The following is a 24240-nucleotide window of genomic DNA, read 5'->3' as shown; positions in this document are numbered from 1 at the left end:
TGAGAAACGCTGGGCTGGATGTACAGCTGGAATCAAGATTGCCGGGAGAAATATCAACAACCTCAGATATGCAGATGATACCACTCTAATAGCAGAAAGCAAAGAGGAACTAAAGAGCCTCTTGATGAGGGTGAAAAAGGAGAGTAAAAAAACTGGCTTAAACTCAACATTCAAAAAAGTAAGATCATGGCATCTGGCCCTATCACTTCACAGCAAATAGGTGGGGAAAAAGTGGAAACAGTGACAAATTTTATTTTCTTGGGCTTCAAAGTCACTGTGGACAGTGACTGCAATTATGAAATTAAAAGATGCTCGCTCTTTGGAAGGGAAGCTATGAAAAACCTAGACAGCGTATTAAAAGCAGAGACATCTCTTTGCTGACAAAGGTCTGTCTAGTCAAAGCTATGGTTTTCCCAGTAGTCTTGTATGGATGTGAGAGTTGGATCATAAAGAAAACTGAGAGCCGAAGAATTGATGCTTTTGAACTGTGGTGTTGGAGAAGACTCTTGAGAGTCCCTTGAACAGCAAGGAGATCAAACTAGTCCATCCTAAAGGAAATCAGTCCTGAATATTCATTGAAAGGACTGATGCAGAAGCTGAAGCTCCAAGACTTTGGCCACCTGGTATGAAAAGCCAATTCATTGGAAAAGACCCTGGTGCTGGAAAAGATTGAAGACAAGAGAAGAAAGGGGTAACAGAGGATGAGATGGTTGGATGGCGTCACCGACTCAATGGACATGAGTTTGAGCAAACTCTGGGAAATGGGGAAGGACCAGGGAGGCCTGGTGTGCTGCAGTCCACGGGGTCACACAGAGTCAGACACGGCTGCGTGACTGACATGGGCTCGCAGCACACGGGAACTGTTACTGTGCCAGCGTCATTACTAGGGATAGACTGTGGTGTGCGCCAGGCCAGGAGCCACTATAGAAATACTGCTCTTGCCTCCAACACTTGGTGACATTTGTTCTTAGCACTGGCATCTCATCGACAGTATTGTAGCTGGGTGAAACAACGGGGCCATTGTCCATAGTGAGGTCACATGAGATCAACTGTAAAAACAGGAGTTTCAGAATTTTTTATCAATTCTCAGGAAGAAGGGGAAACAGCTGCAGGAAGGGAGGAAAGCCTGAGAAAAGGAGAAGACTGGGTCTTTTGCAAAATATTTTGTCACAAGAGGCCGCAAGCTATGTCTCTGACTGAGATTTACCCAGCTCCAAACCTAGAAGGCATACAGAAGCAGCTGCTTTGATCAGATAACACAAGAAAAGCATATTAGTATAATGATCCCAACCTGTATTTGGTGCCAAAGTGAGGAACTGTGCTTTACAAAATCTGTTCTGTTTCTGAACTGTTAAAGGCCCTATGGGATAAAACCTTCAACTGCCCTTCAAGGATTTGATTAGAGGAATTTCTTTTAAAAGTAATAAAACATAGCATCGTGGACTATAGCAAGAACTGTTTATTAATAGAAGCTGGACTCTGGTTAGGCAGACCTGAGTTTGAATAAACTTGTGTGAACTTGGGCAAACTACTCAAATTTCTATGGGCCTCTGTCAAGAAGAGAAACCACTGTGTACTTTGCAAGGCTGAGAGAATTCACAGAGCTCATTCCTGAACAATGTCCGGCACATCCTAGGGGCTCAGTAGATGGTAGCTGTTGTTCTCAACAGTGAACGCTAGGCGGATTCTTTTGCTTAATCCCTGCAATAACCCCATGAGGAAGATACTGGGATTCTCCCATTTTTACGAGGGCTAGAGAGGTTTTCTAACTCAGGCAAGGCCACACAGCTAGCAGGCGGAGTCACCACTCCAAACAAGCCCAAGAGCCCAGGATTTTCGTAATGAACAAGTTGTATAACATCACTCATAAGAGCAACAGAAGCTTAGCGGGTCAACAGAAGGCCCAGAACTTCTGAGTTCTCTTGCATAATACTCCAGTGGCAAACCGAGGTTATTGCACTCCAACTTTGCAGTGGCTCTCTGTTTACAGAGGGCTGTAAGAGACCTCCCGGTCTTGCACTGGGTCTTGTATAAGACCCCCTGGTCTTATACTTGGAGAGGCAATGTAAGATCAGCCTGCCTTTGGCTCTCTTCTAGCTCCGTCCGGAAGTAGATTCCTTCATCTCTCACTTAAGTCCATCAAGTGATTTTGTGAAAGGTATTCTCCTTTTCTTAGCCTAGCCCTGACCATGTTCTCTTTAATTGTGTGCCTACATGCATGCTCAGACCTGTCCGGCTCTGTAACCCCATGGACTGTAGCCCACCAGGCCCCTCTGTCCTTGGGATTTCCTGGGCAAGAACACTGGAGTGGGTTGCCATTTCCTTCTCCAGGGGATCTTCCCCGTCCAGCGATTGAACCTGGGTCTCCTGCATTGGCAGGCAGGGTCTTTACCACTGAGCCAGCTGGGAAGCCCTTTGATTGATAGAAATTAAACTGCACATGCCATAGGTATTATATGTCTATCTACACCTATTTATGTCTATATGTATATTTCTTTCAGGAGATGAAATAGTAAGAACGAAATGTATTTAGGATCCTTACTGTTCCTTTGGATTTATTCAGGAAAAATAAAACCAAGGTTAGTTATTTAATTGAGTAGCTCTTTGCTGGTCATTACATGCAGAGAGAACTCAGCTCCCTAAGAGTTCTAAGAGGAGAGAAACGTAATAGGTGCCTAGTGTTGGAAAGGACCATACTTGTATAGTCAATCTTCCTTTAAATTTAGATACCTCAAAAGACCAACCTTTTCTTGAATGATAACCATGAGTTCATTCTTTGTAAGAGAACTCTGGCAGCATGGATGGCTGGAGAATTTATTACAAGATAAAACATGTTCCCCTGGACCTTCCAGTTTTGCTCAGGGAAGTGCAATGCCCTTCAGATATCTGCGAAGGATAATCACACCCACCTTCTCTCATCACCCACCTAAAGCACCAGGATGCTCGGTCACAGGCTCCTCAACCACGGGCCAGAAGGGGAGCCGTTAAATCGCCCTGGTCTAAATATTAGGCGGAGTGAGCCTTCTGAAACAGACACGGAACCCCGGCCCATCGCTGCAGCGGCTGCGCATCCCACCCGCGGGAAGCACGGCCGCCCCCTCTGCCCGCGTGGGCCTCCGGGACCCGGAGCTCGAGCTCCTCTCCGCGGTCGTCCGCAGGCGCCCCCTCGTCCCGCGGCCTCTCCAGCCGCACTGGCCTTTCTGGGCGCGCAGACTGAGCCCAGCCCCAGGGCCTTCCCACGGCTGCTTCTCCCAGGAGACGCCTGGCTCTGCCGTCTGTCCGTCAGACTTCTGTCGGGAGTCCTCTCTCCGGGCGCACTTTGGTTCCCACCCGGCCCTCCCGTCCCGCTCAGTTCTCTGCTCTGCTTTGTCAGGGATCCACGATCTGACCTTGCATTACACTTCTCTCCCTCCAGAATGTGAGACCCACGAGGCAGAGGATTGGTTTTCTTGTTTCTTCCCCACGTTTTTTGTTTATTCATTCATCTGGCTACACCGGGTCTTAGTTGTGGTGTGCGGGTGTTTTTTTTTTTTTTTTTTTTTAATTTTATTCATTTGTTTGTTTTTGGCTGTGTTGGGTGTCCGTTGCTGCAGAGGATTTTCTCTGATTGCGGTGCGTGGGCTTCTCACGCGCTGGCTTCTCTTGTCGGGGGCGCGGCTCTGGAGGGGGCGCGGCTCTCGAGCGCGGGCTCTCCTAGCTGGGCCACGGGCTCAGTACTCGTGGCCACGGGCTTAGTTGCTCCGTGGACGTGGGGTCTTCCTGGATCAGGGGTCAGACCCGCGTCTGCTGCAATGGCGGGCGGATTCTTTACCTCTGAGCCACCAGGGAAGCCCCGAGGATCTGTTGTGTTCACTTTGCATTTCCGGTGCCAGATACATACTAAGTGCTCAATAAAAGTTTGTTGAATAAATAAACGGATGCATGAAGGAATGCGTAAATGCGCTGGGTGACAGGGCCGCCCCATCCCCTCGGTCACGCGTCTCCCCGCGCCGTTTGCAGTGACTTGGACGAGACGTCCCGAGGGAAAACGGTCCCGATGGCGTCCAAGCAGCGCAGCGGACCCTTTCTCCTCTGGATCTGAGCTAGTTGCTTAATAGAGGAGCCTAAGGGAGTTGGTGATGGACAGGGAGGCCTGGCGTGCTGCGATTCATGGGGTCGCGAAGAGTCGGACACGACTGAGCGACTGAACTGAACTGAACTGAATGAAAAACAGGCTTCCCTGGTGGCTCAGCTGGTAAACAATCAGCCAGCAATGCGGGAGACCTGGGTTCCATCCCTGGGTTAGGAAGATCCCCTGGGGAAGGGAAAGGCCGCCCACTCCAGGATTCTGGCCTGGAGAATTCCATGCCTATTCTATGGGGTCACAAAGAGTCCTACACGACTGAGGGACTCTCACTTTGACTTTCAAGGTAAAATGAGGTTATTTAGAGCTGTGGTCAAGCGGGGTCTCCTATAGAACTTGCAGATAAAAACTCCTGGCTTTGGGGGAATTTTTTTTTTAAGACCCAATTTTCTTTTTTTAAATACTCAATTTTCTTTCTTTATTAAAACATTTTGTCTGCATGGCATTCAGGATCTTAGTTCACGAGCCAGGGATCAAACCCACACCCCCTCCACTGGAAGTCTTAACAACTGGACTACCAGGGAAGTCCCCCAGTTTTCTTTTAACGAGAATGGTTTTCAATTTTGGTCTCTGCTAGTATGAAATTATATAACTGGATTTTGTATTCTATTGTATTCAACATTGTATTCAGTAGATGAAGAATGTTATCCTAGACAGATCTAGCGATTTTCTTTTTTTTGTAATCTCTTGACTTCAACCTGTCAAGATATTGTTGAATTTTGTTCAGTCCAGGTCCATAGTGTGTGGTAGCTAGCTGTCACTGAATTATTGCATTCAAGAATATATGCCATATCCCATGATTTAGGAATCAAGAAGCTATCATCTCTGTCACCCCCATAGAGGGCCTAGGAATCTGGAGAATGGACAGTGAAATAATGTTTATGAAAACCTTCCATTTCCACAATCTTGTTTGCCCAGAGTAACAGCTAGGAGGGGTTGGAAGAGAGATCCTGTCTTAATTCTGCTGTCCAAATCTCATGTGCATAAAGACAATCTCAGTAGCATAATTGGCAGAGATCTATAAACTGTGTCTATAATTCATCCTACAAAAAGTCTGCAAGACAGGAGGACTCCCTGGAAGTGGCGTGGAGCAGAGATCGAAGGAGCCAGTTCTCAGCATGTTCCACACATAGCCTGTGCGTACCTCTACAAGTAGAACTCACAGGAGTGTGAGTTCTAGCAACAACTGCCTTCCATTTCTTCCAGTTAAGACATGCTTTTTTGTTTCAGTATCCCTGATACATAGTGCTCGGCACATTGCCTGGTGGCTCAGCGGTGAAGAGCCTGCCTGCCAGTGTGGGAGACACGGGTTCAGTCCCCTGGAGAAGGAAATATCAGCCCCCTCCAGTGTTCTTGCCTGGAGAATCCCATGGACAGAGGAGCCTGGCGGGCTACAGTCCATGGGGTGACAAAGACTCGGACATGGCTGAGCGAGTAAACAACGACAAAACTTTTGCTAAGCATTAGCTTATATTTTATAGTGAGTGCTTGCGAAATCTGTGTTGAATCAACACTTTGTGAATTTATAAAACTCTTCCGTTCGAACAGTTCGGGCCCTTGTCTGACAGTGACCTCCATTCTCTCTGATATCTTAGGAACTTTGAAATGACACGCTATGATGCCCACGGCTCTGATCACCTCCTTATTACCAACTGACTCTTTTTTTGGGTCAGAGCAAGGTCAGTCTAGAATGGACGTTAATCTGTGGCTTTTGATGTGTTCTGAAATAGGAAACATTTTCAAGATTTCTCAAATGTTTATCAGATCCTCTGCTTTTAATAGACTTATGTTTCTTCTAGAAAATAGTTGAAATTCCTATTCCTTTAAAATCTTGCCAGTTTTGTAATCCTCATTGAGAAATCATGGAGAAAAGAGGACTCCTCTGCTTAAAATGCATTTGAACTCAGGCAAGTTGCCCAATTTAAAGTTTATTTTCTCATATATTGACAATGGTAATACTCTGAAGGTCTTTATGAAGGTGACATAAGGCAATATATGTAAATATCTTGACTTATGTGGCCTGGCAGAGGGCTAGCACTTACTAAATATGAGTACCATTTGTGGAATGTCTTCTCCACGCCAGATATGATGCCACTCACACAGACTCGCTTTTCCCGTTTCCTTCTCCCAGTCCCGGACTGCCCTCATCTCCCAACCAAGCTGTCCAGACTTTAGCTCTTGTGACCTTGACTAGGAGCAACCTTTCTGTTTTGTTGATTGCAAAGTGGGGAGAGTGAGTGAGCCTTAACTCTTCTGACTTATAATTCTTCACTCTTCTAACATTTTCTTTAAAAGAGAAGCGCTCTTCAAATGCACGACATTGTTCTTTTTTTTTCTTTTCTAAATGAAGTACAGTCACCCTATCCCATTATAGTCTTTTCAGATGTGTAATATGATTCAGTATTTGTATATTTTGATCAATAATCACCACAGTGGCGCTAGTTGAGATCTATCACCACACAGAATCAGACATCTTTCTTCTCATAAAGAAAGCTTTTAAGATCTACCCCCTTAGCAGCTTTCAAATAGGCAATGCAATATTATTATTTCCCGTCACCGTGCTCTATGCGACATCCTGGTGACTTATTGTATAACTGGAAGCTTGTACTTTTTGATCCCTTTCACTGGCTTTGCCCACCCTGCTTCTGGAAACCTTCAGTCTGGTCTGTGTCTCTGCGCATGCTCTCTCTCTCTGTTCTAGAGATCGCTCCTATCAGTGAGACCCGACGGTATTTGTCTTTTTCGGTCTGACCTGATGTTACTTAGCAGCATGCCCTCAAGGTCCATCCATGCTGTTCCAAGTCATTGTTCTTAAACTCCCCCCACAGTCTCGCAGACTCTGGTTGCAGTTTGTTGCCATTAAGACTCAACCCCCTTGAGATCTGTAGGCGAAGTGATGGCTACAGGGCCCTAGATTTTCTTCTTAGGCCACTTTATTTGAAAGTCAAATGAAGCAGAAACTGACGAAGCAGAATGGCAGAGAACCTGCAGTGCTCTGAAAGAGTCCCAGGAACTCCTCCTATTTTTAGAAAAGTAGAGGGCTTCATCACATTGAGGCTGGTTAAAATAGGTCCACACCGCAACGCAAATGCTTCAGTTTTCCTGTTAATTATCAGGTTTGGAGGGTAACTGAGGTGACTCTGAAGACACTTTTGAAGGCATTGACCTGAGCTACAGATCAGGATTAATGTTCCTTTTCTGCAGGTCCAGATGCTTTGAAATTTGCTTCACTGCGGAAATAATCTCACTAGCGTGTTCGCTCTCTCTTTTTAAACAGCATTTTTAGAGATATAAACCAGAACACCCATCCTTTTAAACTTAACATTTCAGTGGTGTCTAATCATTCACAGAGATGTGCAGACACTACCATGATCTAACTTTAGAGCCTCTCTGTCACCCCAGAAGAAAACTTCATCTCCAGAAGCAGTCACTTCCGCATCACCTGACCACCACTGACCCACCTTCCTTCTCTGTGGCTCTGACTACTCTTGATAGTTCATGTAAGTGGATTCATACAGCGTGGGGCCTTTGCATCTGACTGTTTTCATTTAGCATGATGTTTCCAAGGTTCATCCCTGTTTTAGCATGTATCTGGACTTCATTCCGTTTCATAGTTGAGTAACGTTTAATTGCATGAATATACTAAATCTTGTTTATTCACTCATCAGTTGAGAATTCTGCTGTGGACATTTGTGTACAGGGTTATGTGTGGACACACGTTTCCAGTTCTCCTGGGTATATACCTAGGAGTGGAATTGCTGGGTCATACGGTAACACTACGCTTAACACTTTAAGGACCTGCCGAATAGTTTTCTAAAGGGGCTGCACCCATTTTATAATCTTATCAGTAATATATGAGGGTTCCAATCTTTCCACATCCTTCCTGATACTTCTTATTTTTTGTCTTTTTAAGGTTAGTCATCCTGTGTGCTATGCTCTGCTTAGTCGCTCTATCATGTCTGACTCTTTACGACCCCATGGCTGGGTCTGTAGCCCGCCAGGCTTCTCTGTCCATGGGGACTCTCCAGGCAGGAGTACTGGAGTGGGTTGCCATGCCCTTCTCCAGGGGACCTTCGCAACCCAGGTCTCCCACATTGCAGGTGGATTCTTTACCGTCTGAGCCAACAGGGAAGCTGTTAGCCACCCCAGTGGGTGTGAAATAGTACCTATTTCACTGTAGTTTTGATTTGCATTTCCCAAATGAATAACAATAGTCAGCATCTTTTCATGTACTTATTGACCATTTATATATTTTCTTTCTAGAAATGTCTATTCTACTCCTGAACGTTTAAAAGATTGGTCTAAGTGTCTTCTTTTGCTCACTTGCAGGAGTTCTTTATATATTTGGATACTAGATTCTTGTCAGATATATAATTTGCAGATTTTTCCAGCTTTTCATTTTCTTGCCCTTTTCACAATAATATTTTCCAACCATGAGCATGATTGTCTTCCCATTTATTTAGGTCTTCTGTAATATATTTCAATTATGCTGTCTAGTTTTCAGTGTACAAGTCTCACTTCCTTTGTTAAATTAATTATTAAGTATTTCAGACTTTTTGATACTATTATAAATGCAATTGCTTTCTTAGTTTCATTTTAGATTGCCCATTGCGAGTGTACAAAAATACCACTGATTTTTTTTTTAATCATGCCATGTTCCTGAATTCATTTATTGTTGTTGTAGTTCTAACATTTTAAAAACAGATTACTTAGGATTTTCTATATAAAAGTTCACACCATTTGTGAATAGAGGTAGTTTTACTCTTTCCTTCCCAATTCAGATGTCTCCTATTTGTTTTTCTTGCCTAATTGCTTCAGCTGGAAGTGCAGTGCTGAGCAGAGCTGGTGGGAAAAGGCAGTCTTGTGTTGCCCCTGATCTCAGGAGGAAAGAGTTGCAGTCTTTCACTATTTAGTATGGTGCTAGCTGTGAGTTTTTCGAAGAAATCTAGTATCAGGCAGAAGAAGTTTCTTCCCATTCCTTGTTTGCTGAATGTCACTATTTGTTGTCTGATTTAAGGGGAATCACAGAAATAGCAGCTCTGCTTCCTTCCCAAGAGGCTCCTGCTGTGCTCCGAGCACGTGATGGTGCCCTCCCAGTAGCAAGCATAAACTTCCTTTTAGGTTTGAGTTCAACAGCTTTCTTGAGTGGAAGCTCAAATTCTTGGGACTTTCCAATTCAAATAGAAGGTCGTTATTGTCACAGTGGAAACCTATGTCTCTGGAGCTCTCTCCAGAGTCATTGCACCCTTTGCCAAATACGTGCAGTCCATTTTCTCTCGAGGCTGGAGAGAATGTGAAGAAAGCGGTTCATAACATTTACAGCTGAAACCTACACGTCATCTCTCTGCAAGTAAAGCGAATTCTCCTAGAACCTTTGTCACTGCTAAGCACCTACTATGTGCCCAGCACTTTGCTGCCTACTGAGATCATGGGAGTCGATGATGTTTATCCTGCTATATTTAACAAAGGTTTAGCATTTGTTTATTTCCTGTGTTCAACTACTGAGCCACCTGTTTTCACATGCATTGTATTGTTTGAGCTTTGTATCAGTCTTGTGTGATAAAAACTGTCATCATTTTTGTTATGAGAATTCTGAGTTTCAGAGTGGTTAAGCAAGGTCTCATGCTTTAAAGTGGCAGACCTAGGTTGGCTGGACTCCAGAACCCAGGCCTGCAGCCTCTGTACCAGGCTTTGTCTTTCCGCTGCTCTCTGGGAATCTATATTTTTTGCCAAGGCAAGCAATACTGAAGCGAGACAGGCAGCACTAGAGGGACACGTGACGACTGTCTTGGGTAGAATCTGAGCTTCTTGAGGAGAGTGCCCCGGTGCTGCAGTTGTGAGGGGCTTCTGGTGAGGCTGCTGGGCCGTGGCTTGACGAAGGCTTGAGTGACCGCAGTGGGAGAGGGGCAGGGCTGAGAATCAGCGTGAGGGGAAGCTGGGGCCCGAGTCTCACTGTCATCAGTGAGAGATCTGGTCTGGGGGTGACTCGGGGCATGTTTTGGCGTGTGTATAGGTATGTGGCTTCCCTGGGGGCTCAGCTGGTGAAGAATCGCCTGCAATGCGGGAGACCTGGGTTCCATCCCTGGGCTGGGAAGATCCCCTGGATAAGGGAAAGGCTGCCCACTCCAGTGTTCTGGCCTGGAGAATTCCGTGGATTGTGTAGTCCAGGGGTCGCCAAGAGTCGGGCACGACTGGGCGACTGCCGTTTTTCATAGGCATATGAATGGGCTTCGCTGGAGGCTCAGACAATAAAGAATCCACCTGCAGGGCAGGAGACCTGGGCTCGATCCCTGGAGAAGATCCCCTGGAGGAAGGCATGGCAGCCCACTCCAGTGGGCTTCTTGCCTGGAGAATCCCATGGGCAGAGGAGCCTGGCGGGCCATGGGGTCACAAAGAGCTGGACATGACTGAGTGGCTAAGCACACACACGTAGGTACATGCAAACTACACACGTAGGTATATGAAAACTACAACAGAGGGTGGGGTTTAGAGAAGTACTTAAGTAGTGGAGCTGACTTAGTTATTGATGGGTTTCTTTCCTTTGTTTCTGTAAACTGCACGCCTTGGCCTGTCCCCATGTTTCTGAGAAAGTACCATAGGCAGAAGGGAGGGGGCTGCTTGGACGGGATCTTGGCTCCCCAGTCCCACTAGAGCAGCCCCAAATTTAGACGCTGGTGCTCATTTTGAGATTTTATTTGAAAGTAAGGTATTGATGCTTAAAAAAAGGGTTTCAAACCACTGAGTTAGCCCAATAATCCTTCTTTACAGATGAATAAACACAGGCTTAAAGGGACACAGCTAGTTAGTAAGAGAACAAGAATTCAAGTTCAAGTCCCGATTTCTTTATGCCCAGTCCTTCACTGGACAAACAGTCATTGTCTGTCTGTTGCATCCCAGGAAAGATGCGAGGCTCTGTGGAGTGCAGGGTGACTGTCCAGCATATTTGACGTGACCCTGAAGGATGGAGGTGCCTAAGCAGAGACCACAGATGCAGTGGGAGAGCCCTTGCTCTGCGTGGGAAAGGCAGAAGTTGGGGGCTTCACAGAAGAGTGGCTCCTGACCTGGATCCTCAGTGCGAGCCGGAGTCGGCCAGGGAGACTAGGTGGAGGAGCGCGTTTTAGGCCAAAGCAACAAGGGGCACCAAAGGACGGAGGTGTGAGAGAGCACAGCTTCATCAGGGAAGAGCACATCGTCCCCTGATTAAGAAAACTCACCCTTTATTAAGCACCCCTCTGTGCCAGGCATTGTATAGGCTGTTTACATGGAATATTTCATGTAATGCTCTTAAGAGTCCTGTGAGCTGGATACAGAAGAGGAAACGGAGTCTTAGAATGGAGAAGTAATTCACCAAAGGGTCAAGTAAGGTCTAACTGTTAAACAGTGGTAGAGCCAGGATCAGGATTTGGGGAGCTTAATTTTGGATTTGGAGCCCTGTGCACCTTGCTAAGCAGTTTGGATTTTATCCTCTAGGTCAGTGGGTCTCAAATTTGCAGCAGAATCACCTGATGGGCTTGTTAAGGACTCTGGGCTCTACCTTCGAATTTCTGAGACCCAAGAATTTGCACTTGTAGCAAGTTTCCAAGTGATTCTGACCCTTCTGGTGATCACACTTCGACTGGAAGGTTTTCAGTTTAGGGGGAAAATCATCACATTTGCCTATATTTTATGCAGAGCTCTCTGGGTAAGAAATTGAAAAATGAATTACAGATTGGATAAGACTTGCCTCAGTGGAATGGTGTTTGAAGGGGGCAGAGAGTGCCAGCGGGAAGAACAGTTATTTCTTCTCTTATTTTTTTGTTCTTAGCATTTAATCATTATCTGATCAATCCAACATTTACATATCTGAGTTTGATTCTGCTCCTGCTTTGTCTCTTATACTAGAATGGCTATTTCTAACTTGTGTTCAGCAGATGAAGAGATGAATCTAGAAGAATTCATACAGGAAGACAATTCAGGTATTCCTGGCTTTCAGCAGTCTCTGGTAAAGGATGGTAATAATTCTGATTAATGACTAGGACCTGCAGACATGGTGTCTGACTCGAAGTAAGAGATGCAGGGACTGTGGCAGAGCAAAAGTGGTTTTAAGGTTGCCCTGAAAGGAGGCTGGAGAGGGGCTGGCTGCTCCAGTGGCTGTGTTTTGGGTGTGTTGGCTGGAGGCCTCGTGTGGCCTGGTGGAGGGACATCACACTTTAGTGGAGAGGACCAGCCTGGCTCAGGAGGCCCAGCTTCCGGACTGGGCCCAGTCCTTTATTCCACCACCGTGGGCTGTCCTCTGTCCACCTTGGGCCGTCATCTGTTCGAGCCTCCATTTCATCTGTTGTCTGAGCTTCCATTTCTTCATCTATTGTGTTGGCCAAAAAATTCTTTGGGGTTTTTCCGTGGGTGTTTTTGGCCAACCCAATACAAGTGGAGTTGACGACGGCTTCTCAGCCTGTTTGTGTGAGGCTGGAGGATAAAGGGTGAGAGTTCTCAACCTTGGGTTGATACTTTTAGTTAAACAATTTTCTCCAGTCATATAGCCACCCATCCGTGCTCAGATGTTCACAGTTCACTTGGCAAAGTTGACTCAAACGACTTCCATTTGCCTGGATTTTTACACGTGCATTTCAGAGTAGCAAAAAAAAAAAAAAAAAGACTTAATTTGAGTTTGAGTTTTGCAATGTTTTATTGTAAGCTATAGTTAGGAACAAAGCTGAGCTATTTCCTGGGGGTAATTCTTCTTAAACCTCAATTATGAATAAACCTATTTTCAAATGTTTCAAGTCTACTGTAACTTTTCTCTAAATCAGCTGCCTCAGAAGAGTTTTAAAACTACTGACACAGGTTTTAAAGCTATTGGCAAGATCCCTTATTTTACCTGTTTAATTCTAGAGTGTTAGCAAATGGATGCATATTGCCTCATCTTCCTTATAATCCAGTGAAAACCTAAGAAGTGGCCTTACTGGCCATCACGACCATCAGCGATTCGTTCACTCACGCGTCACATTAACGCCTTCCTGCCCCTCAGCCTGCGTGCTCGGTGCATGGACAACCCTTTGCCCAGCTCGACCAGTTTCCCACCTCTCTACCAGCGCCGTCGTTTTCCTAATGCCACGTCTCACTCACTGGCTTTTGTCTGGATTACCACCTCCATTTCCAAACTACCTATTGTATCCATTTTGACTCCCTCAAACTCATATCCACACTGTACAGAGGTCAAGACTTCATATCTCATTATGCTTCCACTGATTTAAGCCCTTTAAAGGCTTTCCAAAACATTTAGGATCAAGACGATACCACCCTATGTGCCTGCCGAGGCCCCACGTGGACTGACCTCTACTAGCCTCTCCGGCCTCACTTCACTCCAGGCTCCCTTTCATCTCCCTGCACGGGTTGAACGGGATGCCTTTGGTGGGATGTGTGGTGCCTCCAGTCTGCACAGAGCCGTTGCATATCCTGTTTGCTCTGCCTAGAAGCCTTTCCTCCTCTCTTACCTCGTTCCTCCCCTCTACCCTCATATCCCAGCTCAGCCGACACTTCACAAAGTCTTCTGCGACCCTCTTGACCACATCAAGCCTGAATCATGTGTTCCCATAGCATCACTGGCCCCTATACATCCACGCCTGCCGCAGCTGCAATTTCCCGCTTATTTCTGTGTCTGTGTGACTTATATGGAGGCTAAGGGACTGTGTTTGGTTTGGTTCCTTTTAAGGAACTAGTGCCCAGAAGAGTGCTTGGCACACAGTAGGAGCTAATGAACATCTGTGCCATGAATGCGTGTTCTTAGAGAGTGTTCCGGTACGGGGGCTCATGCTTAGATCCCACTGAGAGCACATGTAATGCATAGGTGTTTATGATATAAATGGAAGTCACTGAAAGAGGCGACAGTGTTGATTTCAGCTTTCAACTGTGTAGTAACTAATAACGCAAGTCCTGCTGGCATTTGAATAGGCGTATGCCGCTTCTCATTGGCGAACCCCCCAGGGACCGTAGATTACTCGTAAAGCTTTGCCCCTGTGGTTTAAACTCTTAAGTGGAGTCCACTTTATACACAGGCAGTGCTGGATTGTGAGAGCAATTGAGCCTGCCTGTTTTTGTATTAGCTGTCATGATTTCTCGCTCCGTTTAGTCGGCAAATCCCTCCTGCAGAGCCTGTTGTCCAGTGTCTGTCCTGAATTTTCTAACAGTTCTCAACCACAGCAGAATTGAAAAATAAGACCTAACCAAAAGAGTTTTAAAATAGGGTAGGAAGAATGCATGTAGGTGCCGTTCTCTTAATTTCCTGGTGTTGGTGCTGCAGTGACTGCTCAAGTGTTGCCCCTGAAAACCAGGTGGTCAGTGGCCGTCCGGTAGTGTTAGAAGTGCGGTGGGAGCAGAGTCGGGTCAAGGCTGTAATTATAGTTAGTTCTGCACAATGAGAAGCTGGATATTGATAAAGTGTGAATCCGTTCATGAATGCTTCGTAATTACGGTAGGAGGCAAGAATGACAACCCTCAATTACAGATTTTTTCAAATCTCACTGTTGACCTCAAACCCTTTTACCTTAATCAGGGCTTGGAAACAAGGACTCACAGAAGCATGTCATGAAAAGATGGACTGTGCATTTGTATAAATGCAACTACTGTAGCACAATTAAGCAATACACACCCTGGCTGCTTGGTACCACCAGCAAAGTAAATAAAAGACTGTTTCGCTGCTCACAGTTTGGAGATGGAAGGACAGTGGAAGAACCACCATGGTTTGCCATTAAGGGATATAAACTTTAATGTCCAATTAGTAGTGGATGCTATTAGTGATATATTAAAATCACATTATGATTTAGGCCAGGCAAGTCAACATTCAGGATGTAAGTTAATTGATTCAGAGTCATTTATTCTACTGCTCTTTTCCTGCATCAGAATGTGGCCCTGCCATTGCTCGCATCAGAAGAGCCTGTTCTGTTAGCTCCTGCCTGGCCCTAAACTTTCCCTCTCTTCTCACCTCCTGGAGCTCATGGTTCTGAATCTTGGGGTTTAGACCATAAGCATCAACATTTTAAACAAGTTTCCAGGGTCATTCTTATGCCCAGTGAAGCTTGAGAATCACAGAATGATTTTTCAGGCCTGAGACTGTTGTTAAGATTTGTTTGGGTTTTCTTCTGCCAGGGGGCAGTGTTCTCTGAAATATGGCTGGATTAATAAACCAAGCTGAAAGTTAATTTTAGTCTTTCTCGTACACTTTGTTATTTACTGACCCAGCCACGAGTGACCTTATCCCCAAATCTTAAATACCAGCACGGGCGAACTGTCTTGATTTAGTTCTGTATAAAAGGGTTTGGACTCTATCTCAGTCATCTCAGTTGAATTTCTAGATGGGCAGTATGCATTGTCAGGCTTTGCAGTTGGCTCAGTTTTAGATAATGAGGGCTGAGTTTGTTTTACAGTTGATTGGGTGCCTGAGGTAGGGACTTGGGTCACCCCCCTGACAGTTAATTTGTAATGATGTCTTTCAGTTAAGGTCTTTGAGTGAAATTCTGTGTAACAGTGGTTAGGTGGTGTGTGTGTGTGTGTGTGTGTGTGTGTGTGTGTGTGTGTGTGAGAGAGAGAGAATGCGTTCTCTGTGCACAGTAACCAGTAGTAGATAAAGTCCTTTGGCCGAATGGTTATCAGAAGAGAGGTGTTCAGTCCTCTTAGATAACTGGTAATAAGTGCTGTACAGAAGCCAGTTATGGGTCAGGCTGGGCTTCCCTGGTGGCTCAGACAGTAAGGAATCTGCCTGCAATCTGGAAGACTCAGGTTCGATCCCTGGGCTGGGAAGATCCCCTAGAGAAGGGCATGGTAACTCACTCCAGTATTCTTGCCTGGAGAATCCCATGGACAGAGGAGCCTGGTGGGTTACAGTCCATGCGGTCTCAAAGAGGCGGACCCATCTAAGCGACTAACACACACATTTCATTTCTCTGGCTATTACTCTTAAGACTTTTTTCCCCCTGCACAGCTACTCTGCATGTCCAAACAATGAGTGGATAATGTTCAGTTTCTGAGTCTAATCATTTTTCAAGGGGAGTGTTCACTGTCCTCGAGCTGGATTTCTACCATCAAATATCAGACAGATTCTACAGCTGTTGGACTCTGGTGAGGGCTGGCGAGGCTGGTGAGGAGGTTGGGTCAGTTTTCTTTTGGAGCCTTTGGCCGCTGTGGCATACAATGCAGTCACAGGATTGCCTTGATATTTCCCTTTTTGGCTGATAGTTTTCCTTTGTACAAGCCTGCATCTTGAAACTGAACATAAACAGTAGAAAAATCTTACGTGGGGTTAACATCTTTCATAAGCCTTGCTAAACACCCGACCCCAAATCATTTCAGTATGGCGTACAGACTGAAGCCAGAGACTTCTATAGAAAGACCCATCGGCCTGCCGTCTCTCTAAGAGTGCAGAATGGAAAGGCTTCGAGAGAGGCAGCTGAAAGCTTGGCACCGTGTTTCCTTTTTCTCAATTAGCTGTTACCGAATTCTGGAATATCTAATGAAACCCAGACCTACTGTGCAGCCCACCGTAAGCAAGCTCTGGCTTTTGTGCTGTGGGGTTTTATTTGAGCAGAGCCCCAGCTTCCTCAGCCATTTGTTGCATAGTAAGCCCCCTGTTTGTTTACGTACACACATATGCTCTGCACAAGAGCTGTGGTCACCGGGTCTGGCCAGAGAAAAACCAGAGATAAGCGCTCCTCCCCCGTCTGAATCCTACCAGTGTACAGTATTTAAAGAACTTGCAGCTTTTGAGGGCTTGATTTCTTTTAGAAGTCCCCTGGTGGCTAGCTAGCTCAGTAAAAAGACTTTAAGCCTCACAATAGCATCAAAGGCACAGTGTTTGGTGGCTAGATGATAATTTTTCTGGGGAAAAAACGTAAGGAAACAATTCTGTAGAGCTGAATTCTTGCTGCCACCGAGATGTCCTTTCTCAGTTCAGTCATTAGTAAAGCTTCCCCCCGGCCCCGCCCCCGCCCCCGCCACATCCCACCCTCGCTGCTCCCCAGTCCCTCCGAAACAGAAAACCCGACGGTTTTTTCCGGAGGAAGAGGCAGGCAGATCTGAACTCATTCTATGCCTCCTCAGGAGGCAGGAGACCTCTGTGCGCTTCACTGGCATCCCCAGGATTTTGATAAATGTTACTTCTGTAAACTCTAAGGACAGCATGGGGAAGCAGAATGCTATCTCCTGTGTTTCGTTACAATCTTGGGAGGTTTCATCGTGGGAAATGTTTGAGGAGCCAGGAGTCGCTGAGAATGCGGCAGAAGGGACAGGGTCATTTATACGACCAGAAAAATAAAGAAACGGGCCGGACAGAGGGTTAGTAGGTTTAGAAATTATAAAACTTTCCTTGTTTTTTTAAAAAACATGAAGTTGTGAGGTTGACTGCAGTGAATAACTACATTGTTAAACCTTAAAAGCTTAAAGCTGGTAGAAACCCTTTTGTGGGCTCTGTTTCATTTTTATCGGATAAAATGCATTTGGTTTCTTTTTTTAAAAAGCCATGTTTTCAGGAGGGAAGGAAAATGAACATGCAGGGTTATTCGCTACAGCAACATAAGAAACCCTTATGTTACCAGAGGAAGCCACTTGAAAGTGTCTGTGTGTCAGGGGAGGGGCTGAGCGGGGTGGAGAGGCGGAGAGGGATGTTTCAAGCTGCTTAGGCTCAGAGCTGCGATTTGCGAGCAAACTGTGATGAAATCGAGCTTTGGACAAATCAGAGGAGGCTGTCAACCTCCCAGGTGGGATTACTTGTAGTTAATAGACTGGACTCAGAGCCCCAAAAAGCAGCGCGTTCAGTGTAGGCACACAGAACACGCTGCCACAGGCTTTCCAAGAACCCCTGCCATGGCCAGGAGAAGCTCATGCCAGCTCCATCAGGTAGGCGAAGGAGACAATGACGGGGGAGTTGCTTTCTGATCTGAATTTTCTTTTTGCTTTTAAGATGAAGACAGCTCTACAGGGTGCATTTGGGAAGCTGCAGGGTTGGATGGTGATGTTGAAGTCATTTGCACTGCCTTGGTGGAATCCGATTCAGGCTTGTCTGGCTGCACTGACAGTTTGATCTCTTTCTTCTCTTAGGTAATATCTCTGTTCACTTTTGCTGTTGGTGTCAATATCTGCTTAGGATTCACAGCAAACCGAATTAAGAGGGCAGAAGGATGGGATGAAGGCCCTCCTACAGGTATGTGTAGCAGCTGTGCCCATCTTCAGTCCTTTTAAAATATTAAAAGTGATCACTGTCCACTCCTTAAGAAATGCACCTTTAATCTTGCAGTGCAGCTAACTCATGCCGTCTCTGGAATAAAGTCAGCTCTCTGTACAGTTCAGATGGGGGAACGTGGTTTAGTAAGAGAACATTTTATGAACTCTTCCTGCTACTTTACTGACTGTTTAAATCTCTGTCCTCTGAATTTATAAATGCTAAGACAACATTAACGCTCTGGTGAACAGACAAGGCTGAAAAAGAAGTGGTGAGAACAGGTGCTGACTTGATAGTAAAGACATTGTGAGTGTAATTTGTTGTCATATGATAGGAGATCTAGTATTTGTGTCCAGAAAGTTCTGACCTTGAGAAAAAGAGGGATGGAAGTAAAAAGCAAAGAATGGCAGGGAGCTGTTTTTATGAAAGGTCAGGACTATGAGATGAAGGTTTAACCTAAACAGGAAAAATAGGAGAGGAGGTGCTTAGAAGAGCTGATGAGAGTGACTTCTCCCTGAGTTTTCTTTTGGCCCGAGGAGAGGTCCGTTTTCATGGTGTGTCATGACTTAACCAGCAGAACTGGAGTGAAAGCGTCTCCTTTTACAGTGTACCCTGTGCCATAAGCAGTATGGGGATTCTTATAAAGGAGCTCCTTGTGCAGGTCCAGGAGGCTTAACTGACCAGGCCTCAAGTAATGAGCTGGTTAATTTCCTGGAAGTTGGAGCTGCTGATGGCTTCATAAAGAGAAGTTACAGGCTAAGTAACGGGTCCTCTGGGGGCAATCCTTCCTTGGCTTCCCTGACACCTCAGCAGGTTGTCGGCCTTCCTGTGCATTTGAGCTTCTCTGCGCTGGGTTTCTTGACCTGCCTCATAAAAGACTGTCTCCTGTCTCTCTTTAGCCAGCACGAGCATGTCTTAGCCAAGTTATGGTCCATGCATTGATGGGATTCTGAACCTTCCTGATTTCAAGCAAGTGGCTTTTGAGTAAGGGCAAAAGAGTTATATCAGAAGTGGTTTAGTGAGTCCAGGTGGAGTGTGCTTGGGGTGAAAAGTAGGAAAATATAAGAAATCATAAAGATTGCACCCCCAGGGGACCAATGGACAAAATGAGCTGTCTTCTGTTGGGGAAGGGGAGGAAGGCGGACCCCTGGGCTGGAGGATCCTGTTTCTGTTGGTAACGAATGGTTGTTCCAGACAAGTGTAACTCCTGCTCATACTGCCTGTAACTGCTCAGACTGAAGAGCGAGGATCAGGCCTTTAGTTTGGCCATGGGGGCAAGCTTGAGAGCCTGCTGCTGGCTCTTTCCAGTGGACCCTCAAAGGAACTTTTTCCCCTTCTTTGTATCAATATATTACTTTAGCTAAAACTGATATTAAAAGCGATTTCTCTGATGAATGTTGTAAAATCAAGTTGCCCATTATTTTCAAAGTTGACTTTTTTTTTGGAAAATGGTCATGAAAGCCCTGAATTGGCGCCCTGGAGGCGTCTCACTTGCCAGGTGGTCTTGGGGAAGTCACTTGTGAGTTCCATTTCCTTAGCTGTACAGTGGAGAACGGGCCTAGGTGATTTCTAATTTTCCTTCTGGATTAAAAAAGAAAAACATGATTCTGTCTGTCTGTTTCATTGCCTTTTGAATGTGTGTACTCTCTGCAGGAGAACTTGAAAAATACAGACCAGATTTACTAATCCTCAAATATATTTTGTGTATAATAAATAATTTCCTTGCATTATTAAAAACAGTTACAAGAATTAATGAGTCAATGCTACTTCTGGAAAAATAATATAAATTATCTCTAAATCTAGTATATTTCAGAATATTTGCTTGAATTATTAATCAAATCATTGATTACTTTTGGCCTTATGTTATCTTCTAAAATAATTTATTAGTGAAAATTCTACTGCTAGGAAGGATTAGTCTCGAGATACATGTGAGTCTGAGTTTGGGGATTTTGGCGTACCTGACACTTGTTATTTTTAAATTTCTGTTGCTATAGCTTACTGCTGTTGAGGCACTGTAATTGATTTCTCCTGAATGAAGGCCATGATGTGCTTTGGAAGCTGAGCAAACGCATAGTGCGGAGAGTCTAAGCATTTTCCTCTTTTTAAATGTTGTGTGTGTCTGAGATGACACTTATGGTTGGTGATTCTGCCCGCAAAGCATGCGCGTGCGTCAGAAAACCCTGAGTGAGCTGTCACATGCGTTTTAGAGAAGATCCTAGGAGGAAAGGCTGCCATGCTTACTGTCAACGACACTTCCGTGTTCCAGAGTATTCCTGAGAAGCTTGGTGCTTCGAGATTGTTCTACCAAGTAGAAGGAACACAGAGGATATTGATGTATAGCCAGCTTCAGACTGACCAGGGCAAGACCTCTCATTCACTAGCATTCGGTTTCTTATTTAGGAAACGTAGTACCTCAGAGTCCTCAGCTGTAGCTGAGAACGTTCTGCACACATGCAGACTCTTGCTACTGGACTGTGGTGGATGTTAGTTTCGAGGCTGCGGCCGTGCAAACTATTATAATTAATTAGCTGGCACACTTGATAGCTGGATTTTTTGTTAGGATGTGGTGATCTATTGGAAGTCATGGTAAAATAAGATTTCTTCTTTTAGATTGTAGATTTATTAGAGGATATGAAATGAGCAGAACTGATTACAAGTCTGCTGGGTAAATATCACGGACCATAAGGTACATGAGATGCCGGGAATAAATTTTCAGAGAGAAGGTAAAGAATACGTGCGATTCAGTTTGACATTCTTGTCCCATACATCTGATGTAGCCAGCCTGATTTACCTCTAAAGTTGAAAGAGAATTTATGTGTATGCAGGTGACACTCACATAATGTGCTTATGTGTATGTTTTTGTGTGATGGTGGAATCTATTTCACTGGAGTTGGTGACGGATACTTTTCCAGTCTCTGGGTGGAAATGGGATCTCCTCTGAGAGAAGCAACTTCATACTTGAAAGACAAAGGGAAGTGGGTAAGCTTGTAAATAACTGGTTAACAGAGACTTGAAAGCTTTGTTCAAGTCATCATCATTTTTAAGTGGCTTGAGAGTTTAAAAGTACGAGAATGCAGGTGAATTTATGGGGAAATGTGAAATGAAGAGTGTCACTGACAATTTTACAAGTAAAGCTTTGCTTTGTGAATCCTGGAGAAAGCAGATAATGGTGACAGGAGTGAGAAGGTTCACGTTCATTTGATAGCTTTGGGCATCTCATCCTACAACACAAAGGCACTTGAGTGATAAGGCAATGGCTTGGAGGAACTGCAAAGCTGACAGGTGACTGTCATCAGCCATTACGCTGCAAGGAAAATTAGAAGGACTATCACATCCTGGGACTTTATGTTAAATCTAATATTGAAACCAGAAGGCATTTAAGTCAGTGGAACACCATGATCTGAATTAGCATTGAAAGAAGAGCATGGATTTTTCAGTTCTTTGTAGTATGGCACTTAGGTGCAGTGATTTTTCATGTATCTTAGAACTATACAAACGCTCTGTGGTGACCTTCATGGGAAGGAAATCCAAAACAGAGGGGATATATGAGAACATATAGCTGATTCAGTGTGGCAGCCTGGATGGGGGGGGACTTGGGGAGGAATGGATGCGTGTGCATGTATGGCTGGGGCCCTTGGCTGTCCACCTGAAACTATCACAGCCTTTTCTTGGGAGGGGGCGCAGGGAGTCGAGTTCCATGTTTATTGTTCTACATATATATATATTTTTTCTGTGTATACAGAGATAATTTTCTCAGAAGTATTTAAAAATTGATTAACCTTCAGTCTACAAAAAATACCTACTCTGCATGATAGAAAAATTGCTCCTACAAGTTCAAACTGATTTATGCCCAAAACTTTCCCCAAAACGTCTCAGATTCCTGGTGACTCAGACAGTCAAGAATCTGCCTGTAATGCAGGAGACCCGGGTTCGATCCCTGGGTCAGGAAGATCCCCTGGAGGAGGGCATGGCAACCCACTTTGGTATTCTTGCCTGTAGAATCCCCATGGACAGAGGAGCCTGGTGGGCTATAGTCCATGGGGTCACAAAGAGTCTGACACGACTAAGTGACTTTCACTTTTCCCAACATATACAATACGAAGCAACATATTGAATCTTAGTGTAGAAGGTGGGCCATGTGGAGGATGGAGGGGCACAGGGCCACACACGCTCATGCGCTTGTGAACACACGCACCCTCTCACACGCGTGCCCCCACTCAGCAGCGGCCTGAGTGCCGGGGTCTGGCTGGCCCCGTGCTCAGGGGGCAGGCCCAGCAGCCCTGTATCACAGCGCTGGTAACTGGCCGTGCTCCACCACACACAGGGAGTTCTAAAGGAAATTCAGCCTTGCCTACAGCTGAAACCAACACCGTGTCGTAAAGCACCTCTGTGCGACTCTTTGCGACCCTGTGGACTGTACCTCACCAGACTCCTCCATCCATGGAATTTTCCAGGCAAGAATACTGGAGCAGGTTGCCATTTCCTACTCTAAGGGATCTTCCCGACCCAGGGATCTAACCCATGTCTCTCGCATCTCCGGCACCGGCAGGTGGATTCTTTACCACTGAGCCACCTGGGAAGACATTAATTTAAAAAAGGGAAAGCAGTGAATTCAGACTAAAATTTTATTGTGAACCTAATAAAACTTGTTCCAATTTCTGTTGAAAAGCATAGTAAATAGTAGGCAAAAACCTGGTAAGCAAAAAAATGTCCAAATGATATAAGCACACATTGTAATAGTAAACTTTTAAAATAATTTCTTTAAAATGGGTATTTTGCAGATTGTCTTTAAAAAATAAATTTAGTTTATATTCCAGATGATTTTTATGCATTGCTTATCATAATTGTATGCTATAGAAAGGGGCATTAACTATTCTCTAATTTTCAAATTTCATAAAAATTAAAGACTAATATTGACAAGCAAAAAAAAAAAAAACTATACAGAATCTTCTATCTTGTTGCATTAACCAGAAATCACCATCTTTAATAAAGTTCAACATAGCTTATATCTTCCAAAATCATGTCTTAAAAAGAACATCTAAAATTCAGAGCTTATGTGCATAATTTGAAAAATCCTTTGTTAATGATAATGCTATTGTAGCTACAATCAGATGATCTAAAATTGTAGCTGGGCCTTTGCTAGCTTAAGTTAGGCCTAGGGTTCTTTTTTTAAAAACAACTTTTTATACTGGAGTATAAAAGTATTGTGATCCTTTAAGGCAGAGAGCAAAGGGACTTAGCCATGCATATACACGTACCCATTCTCCCCCAAAGCCCCTCCCGTCCAGGCTGCCACACAACACTGAGTAGGGTTCCCTGTGCCATGCAGTGGAGCACTACACAAGTGAAATTAAACACCTAAGTTTTATTCAAATCATCTGGAAATCTGTTTTCTTGTAGTTTACGAGGTCTTTCTACATGAGGACATGGTATTTAAAAACACACTGAAAAAGTATGGAATTCTGAGGGCTTCCCTGGTGTTTAGATGGTAAAGAATCCGCCTGCAGGCAGGTGACCCGGGTTCAACCCTGAGTCGGGAAGGTCCCCTGGAGGAGGGAATGGCACCCTACTCCAGGATTCGTGCCTGGGGAAGCCCGTGGACAGAGGAGCCTGGTGGGCTGTCTTCCATGGGGTCTCAAAGAGTCGGACACGACTCAGCGACTTTCTCTTTCACTAGAGTTCTGATCGCCCAACCAGGAAAAATGAGGATAATATTGCCTCTTTGTCTGAAAAGATTCTTGAAAACAAACGTGCCATACTAAGACTGATAAGAATACAAGCTGTTGAGTGTATGCTGATACACTGCATTTATCTCCAAATTTGTTTTAAGGCCAGGGTCTCCATTTTTACCTCATCAAATTGACAGTATCTGCTATATAAAATGCCGTTCATTGTTTGGTAGCAGACTTATACTACTGACTATGATCAT

The 24240-nt window shown here is 44.9% G+C and overlaps 1 protein-coding gene across 4 annotated transcripts in view; it reads left to right on the top strand.

The window, feature by feature from the left end:
- The window catches only part of ENPP2 (ectonucleotide pyrophosphatase/phosphodiesterase 2), a 129379-nt gene that overhangs the window by 20193 nt on the left and 84946 nt on the right, over positions 1-24240 (top strand). For 3 of the 4 annotated variants that reach the window (XM_068983870.1, XM_068983869.1, XM_068983868.1), the window contains exons 1-2: positions 17957-17989; positions 18191-18293. In XM_068983870.1, the coding sequence (XP_068839971.1) occupies positions 17957-17989; positions 18191-18293 (136 nt within the window). Of the gene's footprint in view, positions 1-17956; positions 17990-18190; positions 18294-24240 lie in introns of those variants that run through there. The other variant, XM_068983867.1, reaches the window with a different exon arrangement.

Source organism: Capricornis sumatraensis, chromosome 11, assembly GCF_032405125.1.
Source record: "Capricornis sumatraensis isolate serow.1 chromosome 11, serow.2, whole genome shotgun sequence".
Taxonomy (NCBI): Eukaryota; Metazoa; Chordata; class Mammalia; order Artiodactyla; family Bovidae; genus Capricornis; species Capricornis sumatraensis.
The sequence above is the reverse complement of the archived record's forward strand: the minus strand, read 5'-3'. Positions and strand labels throughout refer to the sequence as shown.